At 40.7% G+C, this 25,396-nt stretch overlaps 1 protein-coding gene across 1 annotated transcript in view; it reads left to right on the forward strand.

Moving 5' to 3' along the window:
* NID1 (nidogen 1) overlaps window positions 1–24,579 on the forward strand; it is a 67,997-nt gene extending 43,418 nt beyond the window's left edge. The window contains exons 13-20 of the mRNA XM_044419994.1: window positions 92–307; window positions 2,185–2,357; window positions 4,623–4,749; window positions 11,901–12,072; window positions 14,690–14,847; window positions 17,527–17,650; window positions 18,861–18,973; window positions 20,205–24,579. Of these exons, the coding sequence (XP_044275929.1) occupies window positions 92–307; window positions 2,185–2,357; window positions 4,623–4,749; window positions 11,901–12,072; window positions 14,690–14,847; window positions 17,527–17,650; window positions 18,861–18,973; window positions 20,205–20,326 (1,205 nt within the window). The 3' untranslated portion in view covers window positions 20,327–24,579. The remainder of the gene's footprint in view (window positions 1–91; window positions 308–2,184; window positions 2,358–4,622; window positions 4,750–11,900; window positions 12,073–14,689; window positions 14,848–17,526; window positions 17,651–18,860; window positions 18,974–20,204) is intronic.
* The last annotated feature ends 817 nt before the right edge of the window (window positions 24,580–25,396 follow it).

The raw sequence follows: 25,396 nt of genomic DNA on the forward strand, positions 1-25,396 counted from the left end.
GGATCATCTAAGTGAAATACCACACAAATGAAAGATACACTCACAACTCTTTTTTTCTTCTTCTTTTTTTGATACTGTTTTTTATTCACAGAATTAGAGAAGACAAAATGTCAGCAAGAACGAGAACAAATATTGGCTCTTAATTCAAGAGGACCCAGGCCACTTGGCCAGTTCATTCCTGAGTGTGATGTCTATGGGAATTATTTACCCACCCAGTGCCATGGAAGTACTGGATATTGCTGGTGTGTAGACAAAGATGGTAATGAGATTGATGGCACCAGAAGTGGCCCAGGAATCCAACCACCCTGTAAGTAGCTCTAATTTTTTCCTCATTTAGATTGATTCAGTACTGAATGATTCACAGTATATCTTGTACAGCCCTGTTCCACTATTTCATAGCAGGCGGATCTTGCATGTTACTAAATCATGTTCAAAATGTTGACATGATCAAGTACAACTGTAGCTATTATAGTTTGGTGAGAATTTTAGTGGGCTAGACACTTATTTACAAACCTGCTTGGTTAGTCATTTGGGTCCTAAAAGACAAGCAAAGGAAAGCAACCAGACTGTTTGCTTGGAGCCCATTCTTAAACACCAAGCCAAACAAAGAGGCTATTTACAAGTCCAAGCTATTGGCAGCAGTTTGTATATCACAGTGGTGCTATTCCTAAACTGAAGGGATATTTATACAATTAGCAGGAGTTGGAATAACCAGTGTTTTATTCCACTATTGAAATGTGAACTATGTAAGAACTATCAGCAAAGGGGATTTAGATAAAATGTGTTTTTCAGATCCTTTTTGGCCTGGCTTCCAAGCCAGTATTGGAGAACACTGCATTTGTCACCCCAGTCAAAGTCATTCAGGGGTTCAGAGGGCATTGCTATCAGTATGCAGGTGACACACTGTTCTGTTCTTTATCTTCAGAGCCAGATGAAGCTATGGAGGTGATGCACTGTGCCTGGGCACAGTGATGGGCTGGATGAGGGAAGCAAACTGAAGCTCCAGACAAAATGGAGGCCAGCTGATGGCTGAGCTGGGAGTTGCACAGGAAAGTGCATCCCTGATGGTTTTCCTGGATCTCAGTTGCCTTCAATATCATTAGCTATGAAGTTGATTCAGATTCTCCCAATAAAGGAGGGGTTGCAGGGTCATGTTGGCCAGCCCAGCACCACCACCCTTGGGTGCTCTGACCACATACCCACACAACCTGCCAGTTGTGTGAAGGGGCTATATTTGTAGGTTGCTGCTGTGCAATGATCAATCCTGTGCTTTTCCTGTAACATGCCATAAATAGAGATGCTGTAGGTAGAGTAGGCGGCATATAAATATTTTAAATACATAAATAAATAAATAAGCCTTATATGGAAGTGCCTTTGGAGAATGCACTTTCAACTGATGTGGCCACCAGATGTTGATTGGGGTGGGCCTCACAAGGAAGGGCAGTAGTTTAATGGAAAAGCACATTCTTTTCATGCAGAAGGTTCAGTTCCTGGCATCTTCAGGTACTTCTGGAAAAGACCCCTACCTGAAATGTGAGAAAGCCACTGCCGGTCAGTGTTGGCAATGTTGGACTTGGTGGACCAGTGGGCTGCCTCAGTATAGGGCAGTTTCCTTTTTATGTAATGTCATGATTGGTTTTCACTGCTTTCTAGGTCTGCGGACCCAAGTATTTCCCCCAGCATGCTTGGTGCTATTACTGGTTCTTTGCTTACTGACTTATAAATAAACAAAATAAGACCATTGGCAATGAGAGAAATAACATAAGGAACCTGGTAGTGTATATGAATGGTGTGAATGGAGAAACATTTTTTTCATGGTTCCATATCTTCAGGCAAAGATGTACAAGGCAATGAATAATTCTGTTTATCCTTTTTTCTATATATCCTTTAATGGCATGATTCAAGTAAAGTGAACACTTTTAAATCTCTCTAATTTCAGTGAATGAGGTGTGCAGTCCAAACTTATGTGTTTTTACCTGGGAAACTAGCCTCTGAGGTGAGAGGAGCTTGATCCCAAGTATGAATGCAACCTTAAGCATAGGGTTTACTCTTTTCCATTGAAATCTGCAGTACTTAAATGTCGGCTGGATTGTGTTGTATATTTTAAAGTAATCTTGCCCTGCAGGTGCAGTTTAGCTTTATTGTGCTTGGCTTCCCTGACTACATGTGTTCTCTGTCAATAAGGTTTGGGGACAGTTGCTCCGCCTGTTGTAGTTGGACCCTCCGTAAAACCAGATACAATTCCTCTGCCTCCAGGAACACACTTACTCATTGCTCAGAGTGGAAAGATTGACCATGTTCCTTTGGAAGGGAATGATATGAAGAAATCGGATGCAAAAGCTTTGCTATACGTGCCAGTAAGTATATCTTGAACATGATATGACTGTTTGCAATTTGAGAAACCAGAGGCTTTTAATCTGAACGGCTGCTATGAAAAAATACGTTTCCAATCTAGTATCAGAAGCAATTACACACCTAATTTTTAAACTTAATCCTAAACATTTTTGGTCCCTTAAGATGAAGGAAAAACAAGGAGCCTGAAAAATCTTGGGGTTATATTTTGATTCGTAATTTAAGGAAGGGAAAACACATGCTGAGGAAAATATGCTCCTATCACACAGCACTTTTCCAAGTTTCACTCCTGGGACAGTCTCTCAAAGCTCTTATAAACAAACTTGTACTGTACATAGAGCTAATTTTTATTCACTTGGCAAGTGAAAAGTTTCTATAAACTTTCCAGAGTTTTAACAATGTTTGGGAGGCCTTAATTTACATACTAATACTTGTTGTTGCTAGTCACGACGTCGTTCCGACCCATCACGACCCCATGGACAACATTCCTCCAGGCCTTCCTGTCCTCCACCTAGCTAACTATAAATCTTTATGCAGATTTTAAATATCCTGCACTAAGCTCCCCCTTTATCATCATCATCTTGATATTCTGTCTTCTCGCTTAGCATTTTATAACTTGCCTTGATAATTTTCTGTACTCTGGTCAGTTTCCTATTCTCTTCTATGTACTTCTTTTCTAGCTCCTTCTCTGTGTCTGGGCTCGGTGAACAAGTAAGTCATTTTCCCATACCCATCATCTGTTGCTGACCAATTAAGCATCTTGCTAAGTAATGGTTCTCTCATACTCTTTACCTTATCACACCTCTTGATTCTTAGTGGGATATCTTTTGGCTTTCCAAAAGATATCCCACTTTTTTTACTTATAGCAAGAAGAACATTCAACATAAGCTCTCATAGCACTGCAGTTTACAGGTTGTGGTTAACATTTGTGGGCACTTTTACCCCAAATTGCCATGGATGGTAGCCATGACAGTACAAGAGAGTAGCCAAAAGGTACAACAAAAACACAGTGGATTGGGATGTTGGCTGAATGTGTAAAGGTGTAACTCCCTGTAAAATTGGGGGCAGGGAGAGACCTCGAGGAAGTATGAGGATATCAGAAATCAAACTATTTTGTTTAACAGATTTGGGTTTTCCAAAAGCCTAATCTGTCAGTCACCACCTGTAGTGTAAATTCTGTGCTCATGAACACTTGAAGCTGTTCTTTATGCAGCGGAAGCAGTGTTCTTCTAATGCAGTGTTGTCTGCCCTGTTTGGCAGCAATTCTTTAAGACCGCAGCAGGAGTGTCTTTGTTTTTTGTTTTTGTTTTTGCAGCCCTGGTATTTGGGCTCCTTTTAACTGGCAAAGGTAAAGATTGATTGGGGCTTTTGCATGCAAAGCACGCCTTTCCCATAGTGCTGAAAAAAAGTGATTTTTTTTTCTTTTACTATGACATTAGGTGAAACATTCATTATTTTGGATCCATACTGTAGGATTAGATCCAAAGAACTGAACAGAGGAAAAATAGCCAGTAATTTATTCTGCAGACACTTGCATGATATTTCACCCGGGACTGTAATAGGCAACTTGTATACCAATTCTTGCCTATTATGTTGTGTGAGCAGTGGTTTGGGGAGTATAAGATTTTTAAGTAGTTTAAATCTTTAGATCTAACTTTCCATTTCATATGCAGTGCACCTAGGTGATGCATAAAAGGCTTCTTCCATGAGTGGAAGGGTACTGCTTGCATCCAACCCTTTAAAACAGGTAAAACTTTACCCTCAAGATGCTGCTTACGACTCTTAATTGTGCCAGATCATTGGTTATTCTGGCTGAAATGAAAGGAATATTATAATCCAGAAACACCTGGAGGGCTACATCTTCCCTACCCAGGCACTTTTGTGAGGCCCCATCCGTGAGGGTATTCAAGGATAGGCCAGACATGCACATGGTGGGCATGTTGTGAATGGAGCCGGCTGGAGCTGGGGGTCAGACTAGATGGCCCGGGAGACCCCTTCTGACTTGCTCTGTTTCTGTGTTTCTATTTCTTCAGATTGTTTTCAGCCCAGACTGAAGGAGGTCTTTAGATGAAAAGCTGCCCCTTTCCCACCTGCTAGGATATGCTTGGGTTTGCTTCCAGTTCTCACCTTATACTTTGCTGTAGCTACTTGTATTGGATCCTTTTAATTCAGTTTTCCCATTAGCCTTTTAAGATTCACGGTTTTTCTAAAGAGAATCTAGGTGGTTTTAAAAAGTATGATATGTTTTGAGACTTGTAATATGTTTGCAGGATAAAGTTGTTATTGGAGTTGCTTATGACTGCTTGGAGAAGATGGTGTATTGGACAGACATCAGCAGCCCATCCATCAGCCGAGCAAGCCTGGGAGGAGGAGAGCCAGCTTTCATCATAAAAACAGGTAAGGCTTGTATGTACTTCTTCGCAACACTGCTTTTTTCCAGTTAATGTTCCTCTGCAGAAGCCATGCCTTCCATTGCTTTCAGAAAAATTGTTGGAAAGCAGGCGCATGAGTGGATGGCTGGGTGAGCTAAAACTTCCTCAGTTACTTAAAATGAAAAAACCCCACCATCCTGTTTCTCATCTAAGCTAAGAAAGCAGCTTTGTGCCTGTCACTGATATTTTACTTTAAAGTTGATAAAATGAGTTGGACGTGCTGCTCCATCAGTTGAGCTTGTAGGCTTTTCCTTACTCTTATGAGTGTTGCTAACCCCTCACATTATGGCTTCCAGGAGAAGCAGACCTGGAATTTGTATATTTCTGGTATAGCCAGGTGTAAAATCTTGTAGAGGTTTGCAGGAGTGCAGTACTCGCCTATTAGCCTGTCTGCACCCAAATCTTGTTACTATACTGGTGAATATCAGCAGGAGCGTGGCATGTTTAAAAAACAGTTGACTCAGAGATGTCTTTTGACACTAGATTCTGTGGAATGTTCCAGTCTGAATACTGATTCTTTCTCTAGGGTAAACTGGGCTTAATATCTATTCCATTTATTACTTCATAATAGTATTTTATGGGTTGTATTCAATGCTGTCAACCTTCCAAGGGAAGGGAAGCAGAGCAACAGAAAGTTATCTTGTGCAAGTGGAAAGCTATTTGCATGATATTGGATTGAACCTATATTATTACATTGTGATACTGTAACTATAAAGCTTAAGAAATTGTTACTCCTACTAAAGTGCTATTTGTTGAATTTGATTTTGTAGTAAACATCTTGCATATTATTTTGCACACATAAGTAGAACGTAAAACTATAGCTGCCCATTATTAACTGCAGAGTCTAGTACAGTGGAATCGTAGGTATGTTTACTGAGAAGTTAGTCCTGTTGAATTCATTAGGACTTACTCCCAGGTGTGTATGGTATCAGTGTCAAAAGTGCCCCTTTGCTAATTTGCTTAAATATAGGTGGGGACAGAGTTGACTACACAGTAAAACTTGCCAAAATGCATGTGGCAAATTGGATTCAAAAGTGGTATTTATATATAATGACAGGCAGAATTAATTTTATAATCTATGTTTATCTTCCCAGTTGCATTTCCCAGTTGCATTTATTGCATTTCATACGTTTTGTATGATGCCCTCATACTGATCATTCAAAACTTTTCAAGTAAACATTCAGAGCTGACGTGGCCCCTTCCAACTTGTGTCTGTGACTGCAGCTGCACTGCCTGCCAATTCTACAAGCTTCCCAAGTTCCACAGCTGTGGAGGCTACTCCACAGGGAGAAATGCTCCCTTTCTACAACTGAATCAATTGGATCAGTTGCAGATCTCTTCTCTAGCCTCTCTGTTGCCAGGCCCCGAGCCTCCAATTCCTTCTGGACAGCCTTGCAGTAACATTAATCAGGCCATCCAAAGCAAGAAATTACTGCCCAGTGGGAGGGAGACCTGCTCACAACATGCCTTACAAATTCCATAGCATCTAGTGGTGGTCTGGGCTTGCTTGTAAACCAGTTTGGAATGAAATTTTTCTCTAAGCTACACAGCCACATCAAATAGTTCACACATGGAAGTTGGGCAGCCACTGGTGAATCACCAAAGAGTGGATGAATGGACCCTTACTTTGCATAAAATTTTCATATGCTGATTCATGCGTGATTGCAGATTTTGAAAGAATGCATATAATTTATTTTTGTTTAAATCATGATATACCACTCTAGCAGAGATGACTATGGCCAGGTGACCTTTGTGCCTTGCCCGGTCTGCTGTCCAGGTGCCATTGATGAGCATGTGTAAAGGCCCAGCTGTTCCTTCTGGTGGTTCTTTATTCTTAAACCAGACTAGGATTGGACTGCAATTCAGACAGAGGACATCTTGAAAATAGAGGGCAGTCGCCTGGCAGTCCATAAACAAGGACACATGGCCACTCTATGGAAAATAGTCAAGGGTCCAGTTAAAAATAGTGTCCATTTAAAAGTATTCACAAACATTTGAAATCAAGACCCCTTTCAGAAGCTGTGATAATACAATTAATTCCTGAGGCAATAATGTAAGGAAGTTCCCTTGGCTTGGTGAGAAATGAAGGAATATGCCCACCTTCACTGTATCTGGTTGGGAGGTTCTGAAAGTTGAGGTCCAACAGTTCTGGAAAGCATTAGGTCAGGGAAGGCTGCCTTATTACAGAATATGTTTTGGAGAAGAGGGTTCATTGATTTTTGCTCTCAGTCTTACAGATGTCTGGCTTGGTGTATGGCTTAAATGACCTCTGTCACAGCGCATCCCAAGGATTTGGCCTGCTGAAATTTGGCAACAGTGTAAAGTTCTTGTGGGAATAAACCATGATGGGTTGATTGGTTGGTTGCTTAATACTCTCCAGCTTTCCATGGTTTGTTTCCCTGCTCCATCTTCCTGCTGCCCCCTAGCTTGCATACCAGGGGCATCACTTTTAAAGCCCCTGCATCAACAAACTTTCTGTAGTTGGGTTGATCAGGAATGCTGGCTACTTAAGAAACTACCACTCCCCTATGTCAGACCACCAGCTGGAATTAATTTTCTGAGCTCTTAACAATGCAGCAATGCATCTGCAAACTTTTTTGTGAGGTGGGAGTCTTGCAAAGGACCACCTGTCCACCGTTCAGCCCAGCGTACCAATATCCCATTTTGTTGGTGTTCTTGTCAATTTTATCCTCCACATCAGCGCTTGCCTTGCTAGCTAACACCTTTAAAAAGGTGCTTCAAGTAGTACCACTAATGATACCCAATCCAAAGTGGCATGTCCTGCAGCCACAAACCGCCTTGGGCTCCCCTCCCATCCCATATTTGCCTCTTCACTCCACTCACTGCCAGAATGTTTAGATGGATACAGGTATAGAAATGTCATGGCAAAAAGCACAAATTTCAAGGCAGAGCAGGGGAAAGTGAGGGGAATCAGTGAAGAGATCCAAATTTCAAGGCACACAGGTGATGTGGACTGGTAAATATATCCGAATTTCAAGGCAAAGCAGTGAAATATGCACATTTCCGATGTGCTCATTTACACAAGAGGGTGTTTTTAAAAAATTAAAAGGTTGCAGATGGGCTTTTGACATAGTCCAGTGTCTGTCTGTCTTGATTTTTAGGAGCATGGGCTGGAGGGCTGCTAGAAGGGCTGAGGTAGCACTGATTAGTTCATGAGAAGCAGCAGGGGTTTTCACTGCTTTTTCCAGATGGCTCTCTAACTTTTCCCAACAACAATGAAGTCGCCTTGCGTGGTTTGGACATTGCAACAGGTCACTTTGAACAATCCAGCAACAAGCCATGGGTTCTTAGGGAGGCTTTCTTGTGAAAAATAAGCCATGCCAGGTTCAGATGTCATGACAGCCTACCTTGGGTGATCATTCACGGTAGGTTCCTGTGCTATGCAGACAAGGCCAATACCTAACAGATACAAATTCTGCATGAGCATTAATGAGGGTGTGAACAGAGCCGCATCCTTGTGTGTCTGTTGGTTGGTTGATTTGCTTGGAAATGAAGTAGAACATTCAGTCATTAAATGATGTTTCAGGTTGGGTGCCAGATGGAACAACATTTTTCCAGAGTTGTGTTTTTTTTTTTTTTTAACTTAGAGTGCCTGATAGAAAAAAATAAAGAAATGGAGCATTGTTCTGAACTGTTTTGTATTCCTGATGTCTCACTTTCCTGGAGGGTCACGATCGTATTTAGTATAGCACTTTAACTGTACTGTACAGCTTATGTGGCATTCAGCACAAATGAAACTATACTCACAGATGTGGCCTAAGCTGTGAACAGCCTGTCCTTAAAAAAAAAGAAAGAAAGAGGAGGAGAAAAGAAACAATTTCAGAACAAATCAGTTGGGGGTTTTTCCCAAGTGGAAGAAACCGTTATAGGCATCTTGAATGTACATGGCTTTGTAAAGGTATTCATTCCACAGTCTGTTTGTGCTCATCGAGCCCTGGGGCCAGGATAGTAGGACATTATCTGCAGTTTCCTGTTGCTTTAGACCTGGTCACTGTCCAAGCAAAACTATGCATATATTCTTAAAATTGTTCCAAACTTCTCCAAGATCATTAACCACTCTGAAGTTTAAGTTTTATCTTGTTTTTGAAGATCAACACTGCTGGTTTTTAAAGCTAGCTCTGTTTTACAGATCTGCAGTTTAACTCATGGCTCTGTTATCAGAAAGAGGTATTGCATTTTCTGTTCTTTTTATTGGCATGTTGCAGATATCTGTAAGTCTACCCCAGTTCCTGCCAGAGGCTGTCCTGCTTTCTGAATTGATCTCATGGCATTTTTGTGTCTCCGGTCAATTATTCCCATTGGGCTTGTCTCATGTACACCAAGCAGTTATATGAGTCTGTTCCTATAGAGCAGTGATGGTGAACCTTTTAGAGACCAAGTGCCCAAACTGCAACCCAGAACCCACTTATTTATCACAAAGTGCCAACACTGCAATAAAACCTGAATACTGAGGTTTTAGCTTAGAAAAAAAACTTCATACATTAACATCTTTTGTCTTAAAAGAAAAACACAATAACAAAGAGAAGGAGCCAAGTTCACATTCAGCACCTCGAGGAATGCAGGGCTTGCTTGCACTGAGTCAGGGTCCCACCACTGCACTAGGAGGGCGGCTTGGGAGGCTGCTCACATGCTGCAGGCTGGGAGGAGGAGGAGGAGCGCTCAGCATGCCCGCTCCCTGCTCGCCTGCTCCCTTCCTGGCGCACCCTCTGCGCACCCTCTGCGGCTGTTTCGTTGTGAAGAAGCAGATCTTTTTCAGAATAATATCTTAAGATTCATGTTATTGCTTGGAAGGAACTTTCCTTCTTTTCAGATTTTAAGTAAAAAATAAAATAATCTATACTATGAATGGAACCTCTTTTGATTTTAAAAAGAATTTTATACTGTCCAATATTCAACAGATAAAGACAGGAACATTTCTGTATAGCAGTGAGTGGGCTAGGGGTGATGTTCAATGGATCAGTGGCACAGCCTAGCAGGAAATAGGAAGGCCAAAGCATTCTAGATTCAGATCTTCCACTGGAAGACAGCGGAACTAAAAGTGTGTGCAGCAAGGCGAGTCACAGATTACAAAACAAGTCAAATACTATAATAAACTGTATTAAGCAATATTTGCACTGCATTGCGCTTGTGCCACTTGGAGGTACTTTGCTTCCATTTTACAGATGAGTATTAAGATATAGCAGTAACTAACAAGCCCAAGATCAGATGGCTAAGAACACTTAAATTAGCTTTCCAAATGCCTTTGGGCTGTAGCTCCCCTCAAAAATAGTCAGTAAAACCAATGGTGAGGAATGACAAGTTGCAGTCCAGCTTCATCTATTGGACTGTGTATCCTCCATTCCTCTGCAAGCTTATAACAACTATAGGTCTTCTAATCTACTTGCCATCCTATTTGTGAGCAAACTTAATTCCTAGTGATTGTGGATACTAACTACTAAGAGGATATTATTTTTACAAACTTAAACAGAAATGTCTTTCTATTCATCATTATTCACCATTCATTTCACTGTTTTTAAGCAAGTACAATAATAAATCTGAATTTCAAGTGTATCATTATAATTCTTGTGTGACGGAAGTTCTGTCAGATACACTCATGGTTTTTCCGTGAATGGATTTGGCCTGATATAGCATGCTAATTTGTCTCCTGTCCTCTGTATGAGTGTTGTTTTTCCAGAAGCTGGGAAGAATTTTGAAATTGGACATTTATTATGTTTTTTCATTAATAAAACAATTTAAAAATGTATTTGCACAAGTAGGAAAATGTTTAGCTTGACATTTGTGATCTAAGACATTACATTTTGTAAAAAAAAAAAAAAAATAATTCCATAATGTGTTGCCTGATTCCCCCATCTTCAAGTTGAAATAATCATCCTTATGCTTTAGCAAACCAAGAGGGCCTTTTGCAATATATTATTTATTTATTTATTATTTATTAAAACATTTTTATGCCGCCCCATTTGCCAAAGCCTCGGGGCGGCTTACAATAATAAATTAAAAATAATTATAATAATAAATTAAAAATATAAACATTAGATAAAAATACAAAAATACAATATAAAATAAGCTGCCCTGGCCAGATAAAATCTAATAATATTAACAGTTAAAATGCCGCTTAAATAAAAAGGTCTTCGCCTGGTGCCGAAAAACAAATAACGACGGCGCCAGGCGGACCTCTCTGGGGAGCGCATTCCATAACTTAGGCGCCACCGCAGAGAAAGCCCTCCTCTGAGTACCCACCCTCCTAATTTCTTTCACGGAGGGTTCCCGGAGAAGGGCCTCTCCCGCCGAACTCAAGGGGCGGCCAGGCGTATATGGATGTAAGCGCTCCTTCAGGTAACCAGGACCCAAGCTGTTTAGGGCTTTATAGGTCATCACCAACACCTTGAATTGGGCCCGGACTTCAATGGGGAGCCAGTGAAGCTGACGGAGAACTGGAGTCATGTGAACATAACACCCAGTCCCCATCAGCAGCCTGGCAGCTCTATTTTGAACCAATTGAAGTATCCGGACTGTCTTCAAGGGTAGCCCCACGTAGAGCTCGTTACAGAAGTCAAGACGGGAAGTCACCAGCGCATGTGTCACTGTCGCAAGGCAGTCGTACTCCAGGTAGGGGCGGAGCTGATGAATTAGCCGAAGCTGGAGGAAAGCGCTCCTCACCGCTGCTGTCACCTGAGCTTCCAATGAAAGCTCTGGGTTGAGGAGCACTCCCAAGCTGCGGACCTTGTCCCTAAGAGGGAGTGCAACCCCATTCAGGACAAGGTTCAATTCACCCTCACGGAAGCCCGATCCACCAACCAACAGGACCTCCGTCTTGTCTGGATTGAGCTTCAGTTTATTATGGAACATTTTTATTGCCTCTGCATTAAGATGCCAGAACTGACATATTGGAGATAATTAAGAACTTGGAGAGAATCTGATGTTTGTTTTCCTTTTGTTCAAGAGGAAAGTACTGAGTTTCTAGACCATAATTGGGAATTTGCTGAAACTGGGGAAATGATTTGATTATGAACTTGTTTTCCCTGAAAGGAGACGGAGAATGGGATATTTTGGGTAAACAATGTTGTGTATTGTTTTTTCTTTTCTCCTCTCCCTCAGATTTGGAAAGTCCTGAAGGAATAGCTCTTGATCACCTTGGGCGCACCCTCTTTTGGACAGATTCTCAGCTTGACAGAATAGAGGTAGCGAGACTAGATGGCAGCCAGCGCCGAGTGCTCTTCGACACTGACCTCGTGAACCCCCGAGCCATTGTGGCCGATCCCATGAGAGGGTAGGTATACACCTCCGAATAACTGCTGTTTTCAAAATGTGCTTGCCATTTTATTTCAGTACCTTCAGTGAGATTCTTTCCATGTGCTAATATCATGAGCGCAAAATAGATATTTGTCATATCCCTTGGTTTCCAAAAGATTTTTTAAATCCAGAAAATATTAATTGGGTAATTACAAGAACTAAGAAGCTTTGTTAGCTTTTCTGGTCAGACTGCCAAGAATTTTTACAGTTTAAACAGCATTTTTGCTCCTGAGTGCTAAGTCATAGTAATAAAAAGTGGAGCCTATTTGATTTTGTAGAATGACCATTCAAGGCCACATTCCAGAAGGCTACATGCATACAATTTTATACTTACTTGAGCACTGGTGGTTGCTGAGATCCTCTTGCTGCAGCTCCCTCCAGGGAACTTCCAAATGGATTCTCAGAATTGGTTCAGTTCAGGGAACTGCTTGGGGGTATGGTGTGAGGAAATCTAAGCTCAGATTATACTTATAAGCTTTCTTCCTGAGGCTTTTAACTTGCACTTTAGCTCTGCTTCCAGATGGTATAGAGGTTTTCCACATGCCTGTTCTTTTGTTCTCCTATATATTGCTACATAACTTTTCACTGGTGAGGAAGCCAACAAAATACCTATAGAACTTCAGAGTCTGTTTAGGAAGGTCCCTAAGCAGACTGAAATTTGTCTGTGTAGACTGAACCGCAAAATCAATGTTTACATTTATTGAACTTTCTCAAAAGCATTTTAATTGGCACCAACAGGGGACATGTCCAAAACAATATTTTAAATAGTTGGTGAGAGGCTAAAATGGGACCGTTTATTGTTGAAAGAATTTCAGGCTGCCTGAAAGGTTATTTCTACTGAATAAGCAGAGCAAAATTAATTAAAGCAGCAACACTCCAAAAAGGCATGTGCACTTTTTCTATGTAATGGTCTACATGGTGCCTATTATACAGGAATAGGAGCACCAGCATAATTAAGGCACAGGGATTAAAAGTGTTCTACCAGTATAAACGTTGAAAAATTTAATTATTATAAAATCAAGACAATTTCTCACAGCTGTATGAAATCAGGATTTTAGAAGAACCCAATAACAACTGTGACATACACGAGTTTGAAAGTATTGCTATGAAAATGCAGTTTCCTCTGGTTTGCAACTTTTCAGTGTTTGTGTTAAAGATGTATTATTTTACACACTTCCTGTACTTCATGTGAAAGCATTTAGAGAAATCAGGATTACAGGAGTGTGCACTAGGTGACTGCTGGAATCACAGGACATTAAGCTCCATTGTTTTCCCTAGCCCTTTGGAGGAACATGGCTGGGCTAAAAGAGCAAGTGTAGAAGCCAATTGGTTGGATGAGCACCTAATGTGAGACTGTGGAACACCATTCTCCTACCTGGTGTCTGCCAGATACTTTGGATTTCAGCCCCCATCACTCCAGTCATTGTAGACTGTTACCAGTGCTGATCATCCAGAATATCTGAAAGGCACAACACTGGGATGGCTACTGTAGAATTACTCTCTTCTCCACAGTGGGTGGGTTTGCAAGATACAACAACCCATCTGTCATGTGAAGCTGGACCACTTCCCACAGGGTGGTTTGTTCATGGGCAACAAGCCACTTCAAAATCCCATAGCTTGTTCATGGTGTTGCTAGACCCACAATGGGTTATTGTATCATCTGAACTTGGGTGACCAACCACATTGTGGGTTGAGAGAAGTGGATTAGTGATTGCATGTATCACACTGTGAGCCCCCTGTTCCATGGCAATTCACCTTGCATAGTTTATTCATAAGGTAGGGAACGCGGTGGTGCAGTGGTTTAATGACGCTGCAACTGTCGGCCAGAAATAGTTGGCACTCCAGCGGTTTGAGCTCAGCCCTGTGAGATGGAGTGAGGTCCTGTCGCTTGTCCCTCGCCCCCATCCACCTAGGAAAGGAAACCCCCAGATGAGCCAACTTCCTCAAGAGCATTGCAGGCCAGCTGGTGTTAAACTGGATCATCCCCAGTGGTGCACCACTACAAGAAAAGACTAGCAACTGTTGGCTGCCAGAATATCTGCCATTTATAAAAGCATTGTAGACTCTGACCATGTATGCCATATGCTAAATAAATAATTAAATATTCATAAGGTGGATTCTTTTGATATACAAACCTATCCATTCTTAGTCTTAATCTGTGTAAGTGTGTGTGGGGGAGGGGGAGAGGTAGGGAGGTAGGTATAAATTGCCTAGAATTTCATAATACTTAAGCACTTTAATAATGAATTCCATCATGAACATATGATGTGCCCTAGTACTTCTTTTAAACAAAGTTTTGTCTTTGTTTTTAAATTAGAATGTAGTAAGCAAATGGGTACTGTTTGCATGATAAGCAAACAGTACATGCTTAACATGACAAAATTGACAAGCAAGCCCTAAATAAGTTTACTGAGAAGTTAGTCTCATTGTGTTCAATGGAAGTTCCTTCCAGGTAAGTACATAAAGGATCACAGCCTAAATGAATTGACAGATACTGGCTCAGTGCACTCCTCATGTTACTCAGAGCTTTCATCAGGGTATTTCTTTTTCCTTATGATGTCTTATTCACATTCTGCATTTGTTTCTATATGCAGAAATATTTATTGGACAGATTGGAACAGAGAGGCTCCAAAAATAGAAACTTCATACATGGATGGTACAAATAGAAGAATTCTTGTCAACGATGATTTGGGACTACCAAATGGGCTGACATTTGATCCTCACTCTTCATTATTGTGCTGGGTAGATGCAGGTAAAGGCTGATCCACAATGCAGAATGTAATAAATTGATGAAGTACTAACTTCAGAATTGCAAAGTGAGCCTCCTATGGTGGTTGTGACCTAGCCTTCCAGCATTACTTTTCAGAGTATAAAATCCTCTACAGAAGTGTTTTTCAACCTTCCCACAGCTGGGGACTGGCAAAACCAGGAAAACCACCTCGAGGAGCACTGAGACAGAAACAGAAAAGCACCATGCACACAATACAGTTTTCTATGTATTAGTTTCCAAACACAATACCAATTTTTTTTAATAATAATTCCCAAAACAGACAGAAACTGAGCAACAAAAAATGCCAACAAAAGAACAAAATACCGAAATCAGCACAGCATGGCTCCCAGCGGGCTCCCACTCAGCCGTCTCTCCCCTCCCAGCTTCCCCAGTGGCACCTGCGCACCCCCGGTGAACACGATGCCAACCAGGGAAGAGGTGGTGGAGAAGAGCCAGTCCCCGGGCTGGCCTGCAGCAAGTGGGAGCCGCCCCCCCCCCCCCCCGACCAGCAGGAAATCTCTCACGGACTGGCGGTTAAAACCCACTACTCTACAGTGCTTACTTGTGACTATTCTCTCAGTGATTCTGAGGCATCAGTGGGTCTCACTTTGAACACATCTGGTTCCATTCGTGCCTTCCTTTGATTTGTCTGCCCAACAGAGAAGAAGAGAGTGGACTGAACCATTGGTTTCTGTTTTGTCTTCTTAGAAGTATGGCGATTCCACTTGCAAACCCTGCAGTCTATTTGGACTTCTGTTCCAGCTCTCCTTAAAAATGAACATCCTGGGTTGGTTTCATTTGGTTTGGTAAATGTGAAAATGTGATGGTCCAGTTTCAAAAAAAGAATAAAAGGGAGCAACAAAAAGAGAGCATTCATGACAGCATATTTTTCTGCTAGGGCCAAAATAATTGTTAACACTTCCTAAATACTACAACCCTAAAGGCTGTTTTTTCCTCTGACTTTTAATATATTTTAAACATGGAGCTTTGTCCTGAAATAAGTTGTGCAATAGAGATCAGACATATGAACATGGAAATCTATACAGTTTGCCAGTGATTCCAGCATAGATTTTTCAAACTGTTGTGGGAGTCAGGGCAGTGCAGTCCTGATCCTAATCTCCCACTATACTTACATTAAAAAATCAGTAGAATCCATTGCTTGTAACTGGAAGATATATCAGAGTAAAGAATGTATAAGAGATCAGTTAGGGTAATAAAACCTTATCCAGACATTTGAATATTCCAGAATACGGCCAACCCCCCCCCCCAAAAACCCATCTGATTCAGTCTTGCATGCAATGCTAAGTAAGAGGCCTGGTTTGCACAATCCAATTAGCCCACCATGGTTTATTCAAGCTACAGTGGCTGCAATTTATGCTCGGGGCCAGTTTAAATATGCAGTCCTTGCATAACCATCACCACCCAGATTCTTGTGACATGACAAGCCATAGCACATGTCAGCCTTGCATAACCCACACTACAGAGGCTCACTGTGACATGCAAACTGGCTCAGAGTTTGGATTTCTATACAAAATTAAAATTTAAAGTGTGTGATCTGCAGTTCATACCAACACATTTTCTGCATGTTATCTAACTTTATAAGCTGCAGTTGCATGCATTACTGCTTTCTCTTTAACAAACTTCCTCATACACTGAGAGAACAGTTAGGTGTTCATGTTGTAAAATAAGCAAATGCACATTATTTTTAGTTATTACATTTATAGCCTACCTTTTGTCTTCTTGCCAAGAATCAAAATCAGTTTACATTCCTGTCTTCCACTCCATTTTATCCTCACAATAACCATGTAAGGTAGATTTAAAAAGTAAGTGAAGTTTTCAGTTCCTCCTTGATGCAATTCCTACAAAACATTCACAGAGAAATTTTCTTCAAATAGATGCAACAAGAAGTAATTCCAAAAGGCAATAAACAATGAAAGACATCCTATTAACACCTTGCTTGGTAGACTAAATTAGATGGCATATGTTTTGCCTCATTCAGAAATATTCAAATGCCCAGATAACATTCTGTTTACTCCGATGGATGTCCTATATGTTTTTCTTAATTTTTCAACTGAGTGTTACATGGTTGTTCACTGAAGCTTCTGGAATATGATTCTCCTGGGCATGGTTTGAATTGGAGGGCAGTAAGAACCTTCAGAAGGAGCACACATTTAGGAAAGGGCTGTAGCTCAGGGATGCAGCCCAACCTCTGCAAGCAGAAGGCCCTGGGCTCAATTCCTGGTATCTCTATGTAGGGCTAGAAAAGACTCCTGCCTGAAACCCTGGAAAACCACTGCTAGGAACTAGAGCTAATTCTGAATTAGACAAATTCAGGGAAGGCAGCTTGCTGTGTTGCTGAGAATGTCCTCATAGGGCTACTGTTTGCATCCAATATGGGGGAAGGTATGGTGGATGCAGAACCAAGGTTTTCGTTGTGGATATGGTGTATCCAGTGCAAAACGATTGGAAGGAATTAGGCAAAACAGAATATTCTTCACAAGGAGGATTATCTGGAAGAGATGTCAACAAGGCTTGGTATGGATGAGCACAGAAGCTTTGAGGAAATAAATTCCATGCATGCTCCTTTTATTGTGTCAGTGTTGCCTTCACCTACCCACCCCAGAAGGACTATTTGTCACCTGGTTGTTTTATTCTGCACAGGCACCAAACGGGTTGAATGCATAGATCCCAATCAGCTTAGTCGGAGAAGGATCCTTGAAGGAATCCAGTATCCTTTCAGCATTACAAGCTATGGGAAGAATTTGTTTTACACAGACTGGAGGAGGTATGATGGTCTGTGTTTGAAAAGTGTTTGTACCTTATTCCAGCCCCCGGCTCCAACTATGGTCTCATAGAAACTTCCTTTGTTATTTTGGCAGTGTGTACATTTTTCCTAAGAGAATTCAGTCTCCTCTCAAGGCAAACAGCTGAAGCAGACCTCCTAAGCAGGACGTATTTATGTTAACTCTTTGTTCACCCTGCGTGTGGAGTAATGGGAGTTAGAAGGGCAGCTCCCTGCATGAAGGTAGCACTTCTAATGCATAGTGCAGAAACCATAATTGAAACCCTGTTTTTTCAATATGCAAATGTTCCATCACAACCTCTAAATTTGAGCCGCAGGCTTTACGTCTTTAGGATAACACTGGACAAAAGTGTGGATACATTCGTGTGCTTTGAAAACAAAATTTAGGAACAAATAGTTCAGAATGGCAATGACAGAGTGGCTTTGAGGTAGAAACGTGACAGTTGTGGAAGGCAAATGCAAGCAACTCGTAGCCTGCCACATGTTTCGGTCTACAATTCCCATCATGCCTTATCATTGATGTGCTGTCTAGGACTGCTGGGAGTTGTAGGCTGAAACATCTGGAGGGCTGCAAGTTGCCTGGCCTTGCCCTAACATTTCTATTTGCAGGGAGGGAGGGCAGCAGAGAGCTGAATTAAATCCTCCTTTGTGCTCTCCCAAACTGATGACTGGACTTGTACTTTCAGGGAAATGCACATTTGCACATAGTGTCCCTTTGCATGTAGGGTCCACTTTGGGATGTTTCTGTGCACGCATCCTCATGCCTATATTATTTTTCAGTCACCAGAAGATTCTTTAACCCAGGTTTTGAGTTCCAAACCTAAATATTCTCAGAATGTCCTTTTACATTATGTCTCCAGATACTTTTCTGCAGCTTTTGAATGGAACCTTTGCTTTTGAACTACATCATAGTATAAAGCACAGAAAGTCACTTTTCTATTGGGAAGAAATCAATAAATTGGAATGTTGCAACAACTACTGTTCCCATGCCCATAGACAGGACCGAAAGAAATACAAAACCTATTGCATAAATATTTTATCCATTGCCTCCTACTTACAGCTGCTAAAATTATTCTACCATTAAGACTCCATATGAACATTTATACGCTGTAACAGACTTCAGGCTTCTCATAATATGTAGGATCAAAAGTTAAGCAAAACATTGAACAGTCTTTCCTCCATTTTTTTCCAGAGATGCAGTGGTAGCAGTGGATCGCACAATCTCACAGGAAAATGATAACTTCCAGCCCCACAAGCGCACTCGACTTTATGGAATAACTACAGCCTTGGCTCAGTGTCCACAAGGTAACTGCAGAATTACTACTACTAATAAGCAACAGTGAATCTGGCAGTAGGAATAGATCATTACACAGTGTTTCTCAGAAATGTCCGGCAACATGGTAATAAAAATAAGCTGATGGCCTAATAATAGATATATGGATAACTCTAAATTGAGTAATTTAGGAAAAGGTGCTCACAGTTGTTTCGCTGCCACATGGATGCTACGGAATTTTCACTTGAAGAGTCCGAAATTCCTCTTATAAGTCTTACATGATTTACAAAAGCATTTTATAAGCCTCTGATTGCATTGTTACACTTTACTCTGAAGTCAGAATTCAGGAAACATCTTCAGTCTGTCCCCTTATCCTTTTTACCATTCTGATTGTTTAACAAACAGAATATATTAGACAAGAGAAGGTAATAGGCTGAATAAAGTCACATGTTTCAGAGCTATATGCAAAGCTTTCAGTTAAATAAACAGTTGAAAAGTCCAGATGTTCTCTGCAGAGATGAAAAACACTGAGGATATTTTTTTAAAACCCATCATCGTTAAGAGTCATATGCATGCTGTGTTTGGGAAAGGGTGTCCTAGTTGCTGAGTTTATCATTTCTGGACTAACTCGATCTGTGTTGGAAGCCAGTTTCACTTGTGCCAAGTGTAGAACTTAGATACAAAGGGCACTGAGACCCTTCTAAGAAAATGCAGCCTATGTGTACATTCATTATCCTTTCTGGAATATTTCAAACGTTTTCAGGATGTTCAGTACTGTTGTTGTTCCAGAGCCAATGAACTGAACTGAAAACTAAAGCTAGGACATCTTTAACACAATGGGCTGGTTCAGATGTAATGATAAGGCATAGCTTTGTGTTGTGTGCTTTAGTCATGTTGAGCTTTAGATTCATGTACTTCCCCACTATCACCCTTTTGGTGCACAGGAGGACAAATGAAGGTCATGCTTTGGTTTTTAAACTAAGCTGAATTCTCAAATGCATTTAAACTCTAGTTAGTTCAAAAAATCCAGGAACAAACTGAGGTTTATGGTCCTGGATTAATTATTGTGCCACAGAGGAAAGGGGAAAGGAAGTACATGAGTCCAAGGTTCACTGCAGCTCATGCATGTAGCAAAAATAGGCCATAACTAATTGTGTCTGATTGCCACAGTGTTTGTTTTTCCTCCATTGCTTTCTTCTAAATATATAAAAAGCAAAACAAAATGTTTATGTATAATAAAACATTCTTGTATGCCCCTTACAGGTCATAACTATTGTTCAGTAAATAATGGAGGTTGCACCCATCTATGCCTGGCTACTCCAGGGGGCCGTTCTTGCCGGTGTCCAGACAATACCATCGGAGTGGATTGTATAGAAAGAAACTAAGAGCTACAGCCTGGAACATGTTGAGGCAGCTGCCACTTTTTTGAAATGCACCATCAGTAACTAGTTAAATGGCCAGTCATATACAAGGAAAGGTCCCAAAGATAAAAATTCCATGCTCCCTGCAGCTAGAAGCCACACAACGCACATGTTAGAACAGCAGTGCCTACACAATGGAAAGCTGGTTGATCATTGTAGTCTTCCCTCTGCCTCCTCCCTTTTTTTTTAAATTGGAAAGTCTAGTGATCAGCTGTACCTATGCTGGTCAGATATCACCTAGTCAGTGCGTTAAACAAATTATAGCATGGGAGGGTTGATAAGGACAAGTCATCAGGATCTTAGACATTCATGATGACTTGATGACAGTATTTTGACAATCACTTTACAAATTAACTTTCTATATCCCAACATCAGTACAGCTTAGTTGCAAAAACATCTGAATGCTGAGCAGTAAAGCTGAGTAAAAGTTGAAATATCAAATGTAAGAGCATATTTGCAATAACAACCAGCAACTTAAGTGAAGGGAATCTCACATTCAATGGATTCTTGTTCCAGAGGTTTTAAGAACCACAGCCACTATTCCTTCAGACTTTTGAAAGCTGGCAATATGATATAATTGGAATGCTTCATTAAAAAGGATTAAAGCAATTTCATGGTAGAAATTGTTGGCCTGTCTGTACAGCACTAACTGTCTTCTCAGTAATGTTTTACTGGGTATTTTCATTTTTTCAATGTATTTTCCAAAAGATGTTTATGGGGGTGGACAGAGACGTGTGTGATGCATTTATACTGGTCTAGTTCCTCTGATTCAGTAATTAGCACCAGGATAAACTATTACTAAATCATCTTTCTCTGCCCCTTTGATTTGAAAAACAGCAGGAATTTGAATTTGCCATGAGCAAATGGCAAGATGGTGAAACAATCCATCAGGTAGCCAAAACGTAAGTCATAGGACTTTATGCTGTTACTTCTTTGATATGTAGGAAAAACCAGGGGCCTATTCTGTGCCAGTTGCTGTCAAGCACATTGCTTCCCCATTGGAATTAGCAAAGTATGCTGAATAAACCAGAGAAAGGTTTTAAATGCATTCCCAAATTATTTTGCTAATGCAATTTTTAGGGGCCTCATTTGTGCTGGTAAATTACACCCACAGTAGAACAAACAACAAACATCTGTAGTGATTATATTTTACAATGCAGTGATTTAATTAAAAAACAAAATGTTTAGATTCCAGGAAGCATTCCTTGCCAGGCTAAAATTTCGTTAGAGCAGAGCCAGTTCTGAGCCTTTAGCTCTTTGGCAACTTTTGCATATTTATCATTAAAATATCAAATGCTATATTAAATGTTTTAATATTTGTATAATGCTTGTATAACTTTAATGCATTTAATTCTAACACTTTAATTTTAATAGATATGTTTGAAGACCTGTAAATATCAAAAACTGTGCTGAAACAAACCAAAGGTGCTTTTAATTAAGTTCTTCCAGTGTTATTTCAATTTCAGGTAACTACACAAAAAAGTTTACATGCTGTATCACTGATTGCAGCACTGCCAATAAAAGAATTGTTTTGATTTTGTAAAAAAAGTTTTTGTACCTACAGCATTGTGGTATTTTACCTGTACAACCATCTGTATTTGTGTTCACATATAGATCAGTTTTCTGAGCACAGGTGCCAATTAATATGTACTTCTAACAAGCACAAGCAGAGTCTTTAAAAGACAGGCTAGGAAAATGGTTTATGTGCAGCAGTCCTGGAGAAATTAGGACTGTTATCCAGAACAGTGCTCAGAATCTGTTCAACTAAAATATGTCAGTGTATACAAACAGAACTGCTGGCAGCAATCCTTAGCTCTGTCCCAAATAATGTACAGACTAGTCCAAAAAGAAATTGTGAAAGCTTAGTTCTACCAGGGACTATGCAGATATGGAGCTGGGCAGAAACAAAGTTATTGACCCACATACTGTATCATGTTGCTCCATTTTTCTATGCTGTAGACCTGCCTCTCCCAGCTTAGTGCCCTCCACATATTTTGGGCTGTAATTCCCAGAATTCCTGGCCATTGACCATGCTGGGTGGGGTTGATGGGAGTTGAAGTTCAGAACTTCTGGAGGGCACCAGGCTATGGAAGGCTGTAGCAGATCATGGCTGAACTACAGTTATTGAAAGTATGGGGAAAGAGATGTGAACTCTGTCAAGCTATGGGAAGGGTGAATAGATTTATTCCCTGCATACAGAACAAATTGTGCTGTCCTAGCTTAATGATTTTTAAAGAGCATTGATGAGAGCAAGAAAGAGGAAATGCCTCAATTCTCTGTGGACTCTGCAGTGTTTCTAATGAGGCTGTGCTCTGTCCAGAGCCCAAGTGCTTTGTAAGGAAATTGGTTCATTCTTCACTAGTGAGCCTGAGTGCAGTTCAATTAGGTAGATCAGGGTCTGTGTCCTAAGGATAATCCCAGAACTTTGCCATTCTGTAAACCAGTATTAGATGCAGTAAACTCTTCAGTATTTCTGCAACGGTAAAGGGTATATCCCAAGTCTCTGCCTTTCTTGACTTGGAGGATCATCAAGACTAGTTGCTGATGTTAAAAATATTATCAAAACCCTCATGAGATGAGAGCCCTTCAGTATGTGAGAGAACAGGAATTATTTCCAATGTATTAACTGTTGCACATTGATCCTTCCAGCCAAGGTAAGAAGCACCATGCCATCATCCTCTTAAGGCAGAGTTGGGAAATGTGGCCCCCCAGATGATATTACATTCCAGCTCCCATAAGCACTTCCTGTGTAACTGATGGTCAGGGATGATAAGAACTGTAGTTCTACTTTTAATCCAGAGTGTGTCAGGGTGTAACTGGAGCTAAAGCCATTGCAGAGGCACCAGCCCCTCTGGGGGTGTTTTTTATGGGTGCAACGGCCTGTGTCACAAAAACACCCCACAGACAGCTTTGCAGATCAGCCATCTGAGGCCATGTTTTGTTCTTTTACTAGATAGTACAAATTCAAATGAACTCTGAGTGCCATAGCAGTGTTTGCCCTGTTTTACAAGAATTCTGAAGCAGCTCAGGCTGAGGGATCATGGCGTACCAAATACTGCACAGTGAATTTCATAGCTTGGAGGATATAGTTGCTGAAATTAGTGCTCTACAATTCTGGCTTTCATTGAGTAATGTCTGAGGTCTGATCTCACATGTTACTAGAGCCACGAAGAAACTATTTCACATGGATATGAGCGTCATGCTACTCTGGGAAGATCTAGGAAGGAGCCACACAAATTGAGTAATGACATGTTCCCTCCGATTCCATTGGTGCCACTACCTGCACTGTGTACAATGCCATGATACTTGGCTAGCCATATGCTTTTCTACAAACATAAAGGAATAATCATGGGATATAGGACTGGACCATGGTATAATGATGTTCATGCCCAAGTCTTACTGGGACTAAGAGTCTTACTGTAAGACTTGAAGAATAAGGAAATGAATGCTTAGATAAGGTTTGGCGAAAATCATAATATCTGCAAACCTTACAGTTTGGGCTCAGTATACCCTGACAAATACTGCCTTCCATATCTTATGCCCTGCTTATTCGGGTGTACAGGAGAGACACTACTCTGTTCTCTGTCTTCTATAACTGTGAAAAATCTGACGTCATGAAACTCTGCCGTTTCTATGGCAGCACCCATGGGATACACTCCTGTTGGAAGTACCTTGAGCCACCTCTCCGAGGGTGTTTTTTCAACTAGTAATCAAAACCTAGCTGTTCAGGGAAGAGTTTGATGCTAGGTGATTTGTGACTAGAGTTGAATTTTTGCCATTTGCTATTGTCTTTCAGGATATTCTTCCAGCTGTATTTTATATGTGCAAGGGTTTTTGAACTTTTTTCCCTGGTCCAAATTACCTTGCCTCTTGGTACGCTGTGTACCACTTCAGATGCAACTTAATCAGCCAAACAGGCAGCATATAAATGTATGTAAGAATGAATGAATAAAATAAATGTGCTGGCCCTGTATTGTTACAGTGAAATAGATAGATACAATTGGTTAATGTGAAAATCTCCTTAAATCTTAACAATCTAAGCAAATCTTAGCTTGCAACAGGCTATATTGGTATTTAGTAAATCTCAAATTTCAGAATGATTGAAAATTGCGCAAGGAAAATATGGAAGTATCTAAAAGGCTATGAAAATGTTGGATGGTCTCTTCCAAGTGCATTGTGGAAATACTTAGCAATAAACATTGACTGTGCTATATTAAGTTTTGCTTCTTATGATTTATTATCTGTATGGAATCTACTCCTCGGGAATGTTGCCAGCACAAGATCACTTACAACATTGCAACGTTCTCTGTGGGAGTATTCCAAGTTGTAAAAATGCTTGTTTGGCATTTCTCTGATTACACAATTTTGTCACAACACATTGGGTATGGACTCGGGGAACATGATTAAGAATGACAGGAGATTATTAGAGGATAAGAGGATAAATGGCCCCTCAATGACAGTTTCATACTTCATCAGTTCAATCTGAGTTTATGCACAGTCCAGTACTCAGAGCATTTCATGGTCTTGTAGCAGTAGTGAAACAAAGTGTTAAGAGAAGCTTGCTAAATTCCAGTCCTTATAAAGTAGTTACGGTGATGCTGCCACCTTATATGGCTGTGCCCATTTGGACTACTTGCTGCTTCCAATCAAATAGATGCCTTGTCCAAACCACAACCCAAATCCAGTTCAAATAGGGCTCTTTGTTCTGGCTTTGTCAATAGATTCTGGGAATTGTTGCTTGCTAAAAGGGGCATTGACATGGGTTTATTGGTGATTATCAGTTTTATAGAGAATCTCTGTTCCCTTTTTTCTTCTTTGGGGCAAACTAGCTGATGTGTATTTGAAGTTCCCTGTCTGCTTGTACAGTAATTAGCAGTGCAATTGTATGCATGTCTACTCAATAGCTAAACCCAGTGGGGTTTACTCCAAGGTAAATAGATGCAGGATTTCAGCCTAAGTTGGTCACTCTCAAATCTACGACCCCAATGTGATTCCAAAAGGAATGACATGTTTTAAGTGCTGCTAAAGACCCAG

Source organism: Varanus komodoensis, unplaced genomic scaffold (genome assembly GCF_004798865.1).
Source record: "Varanus komodoensis strain SLA01 unplaced genomic scaffold, ASM479886v1 scaffold1, whole genome shotgun sequence".
Lineage (NCBI taxonomy): Eukaryota > Metazoa > Chordata > Lepidosauria > Squamata > Varanidae > Varanus > Varanus komodoensis.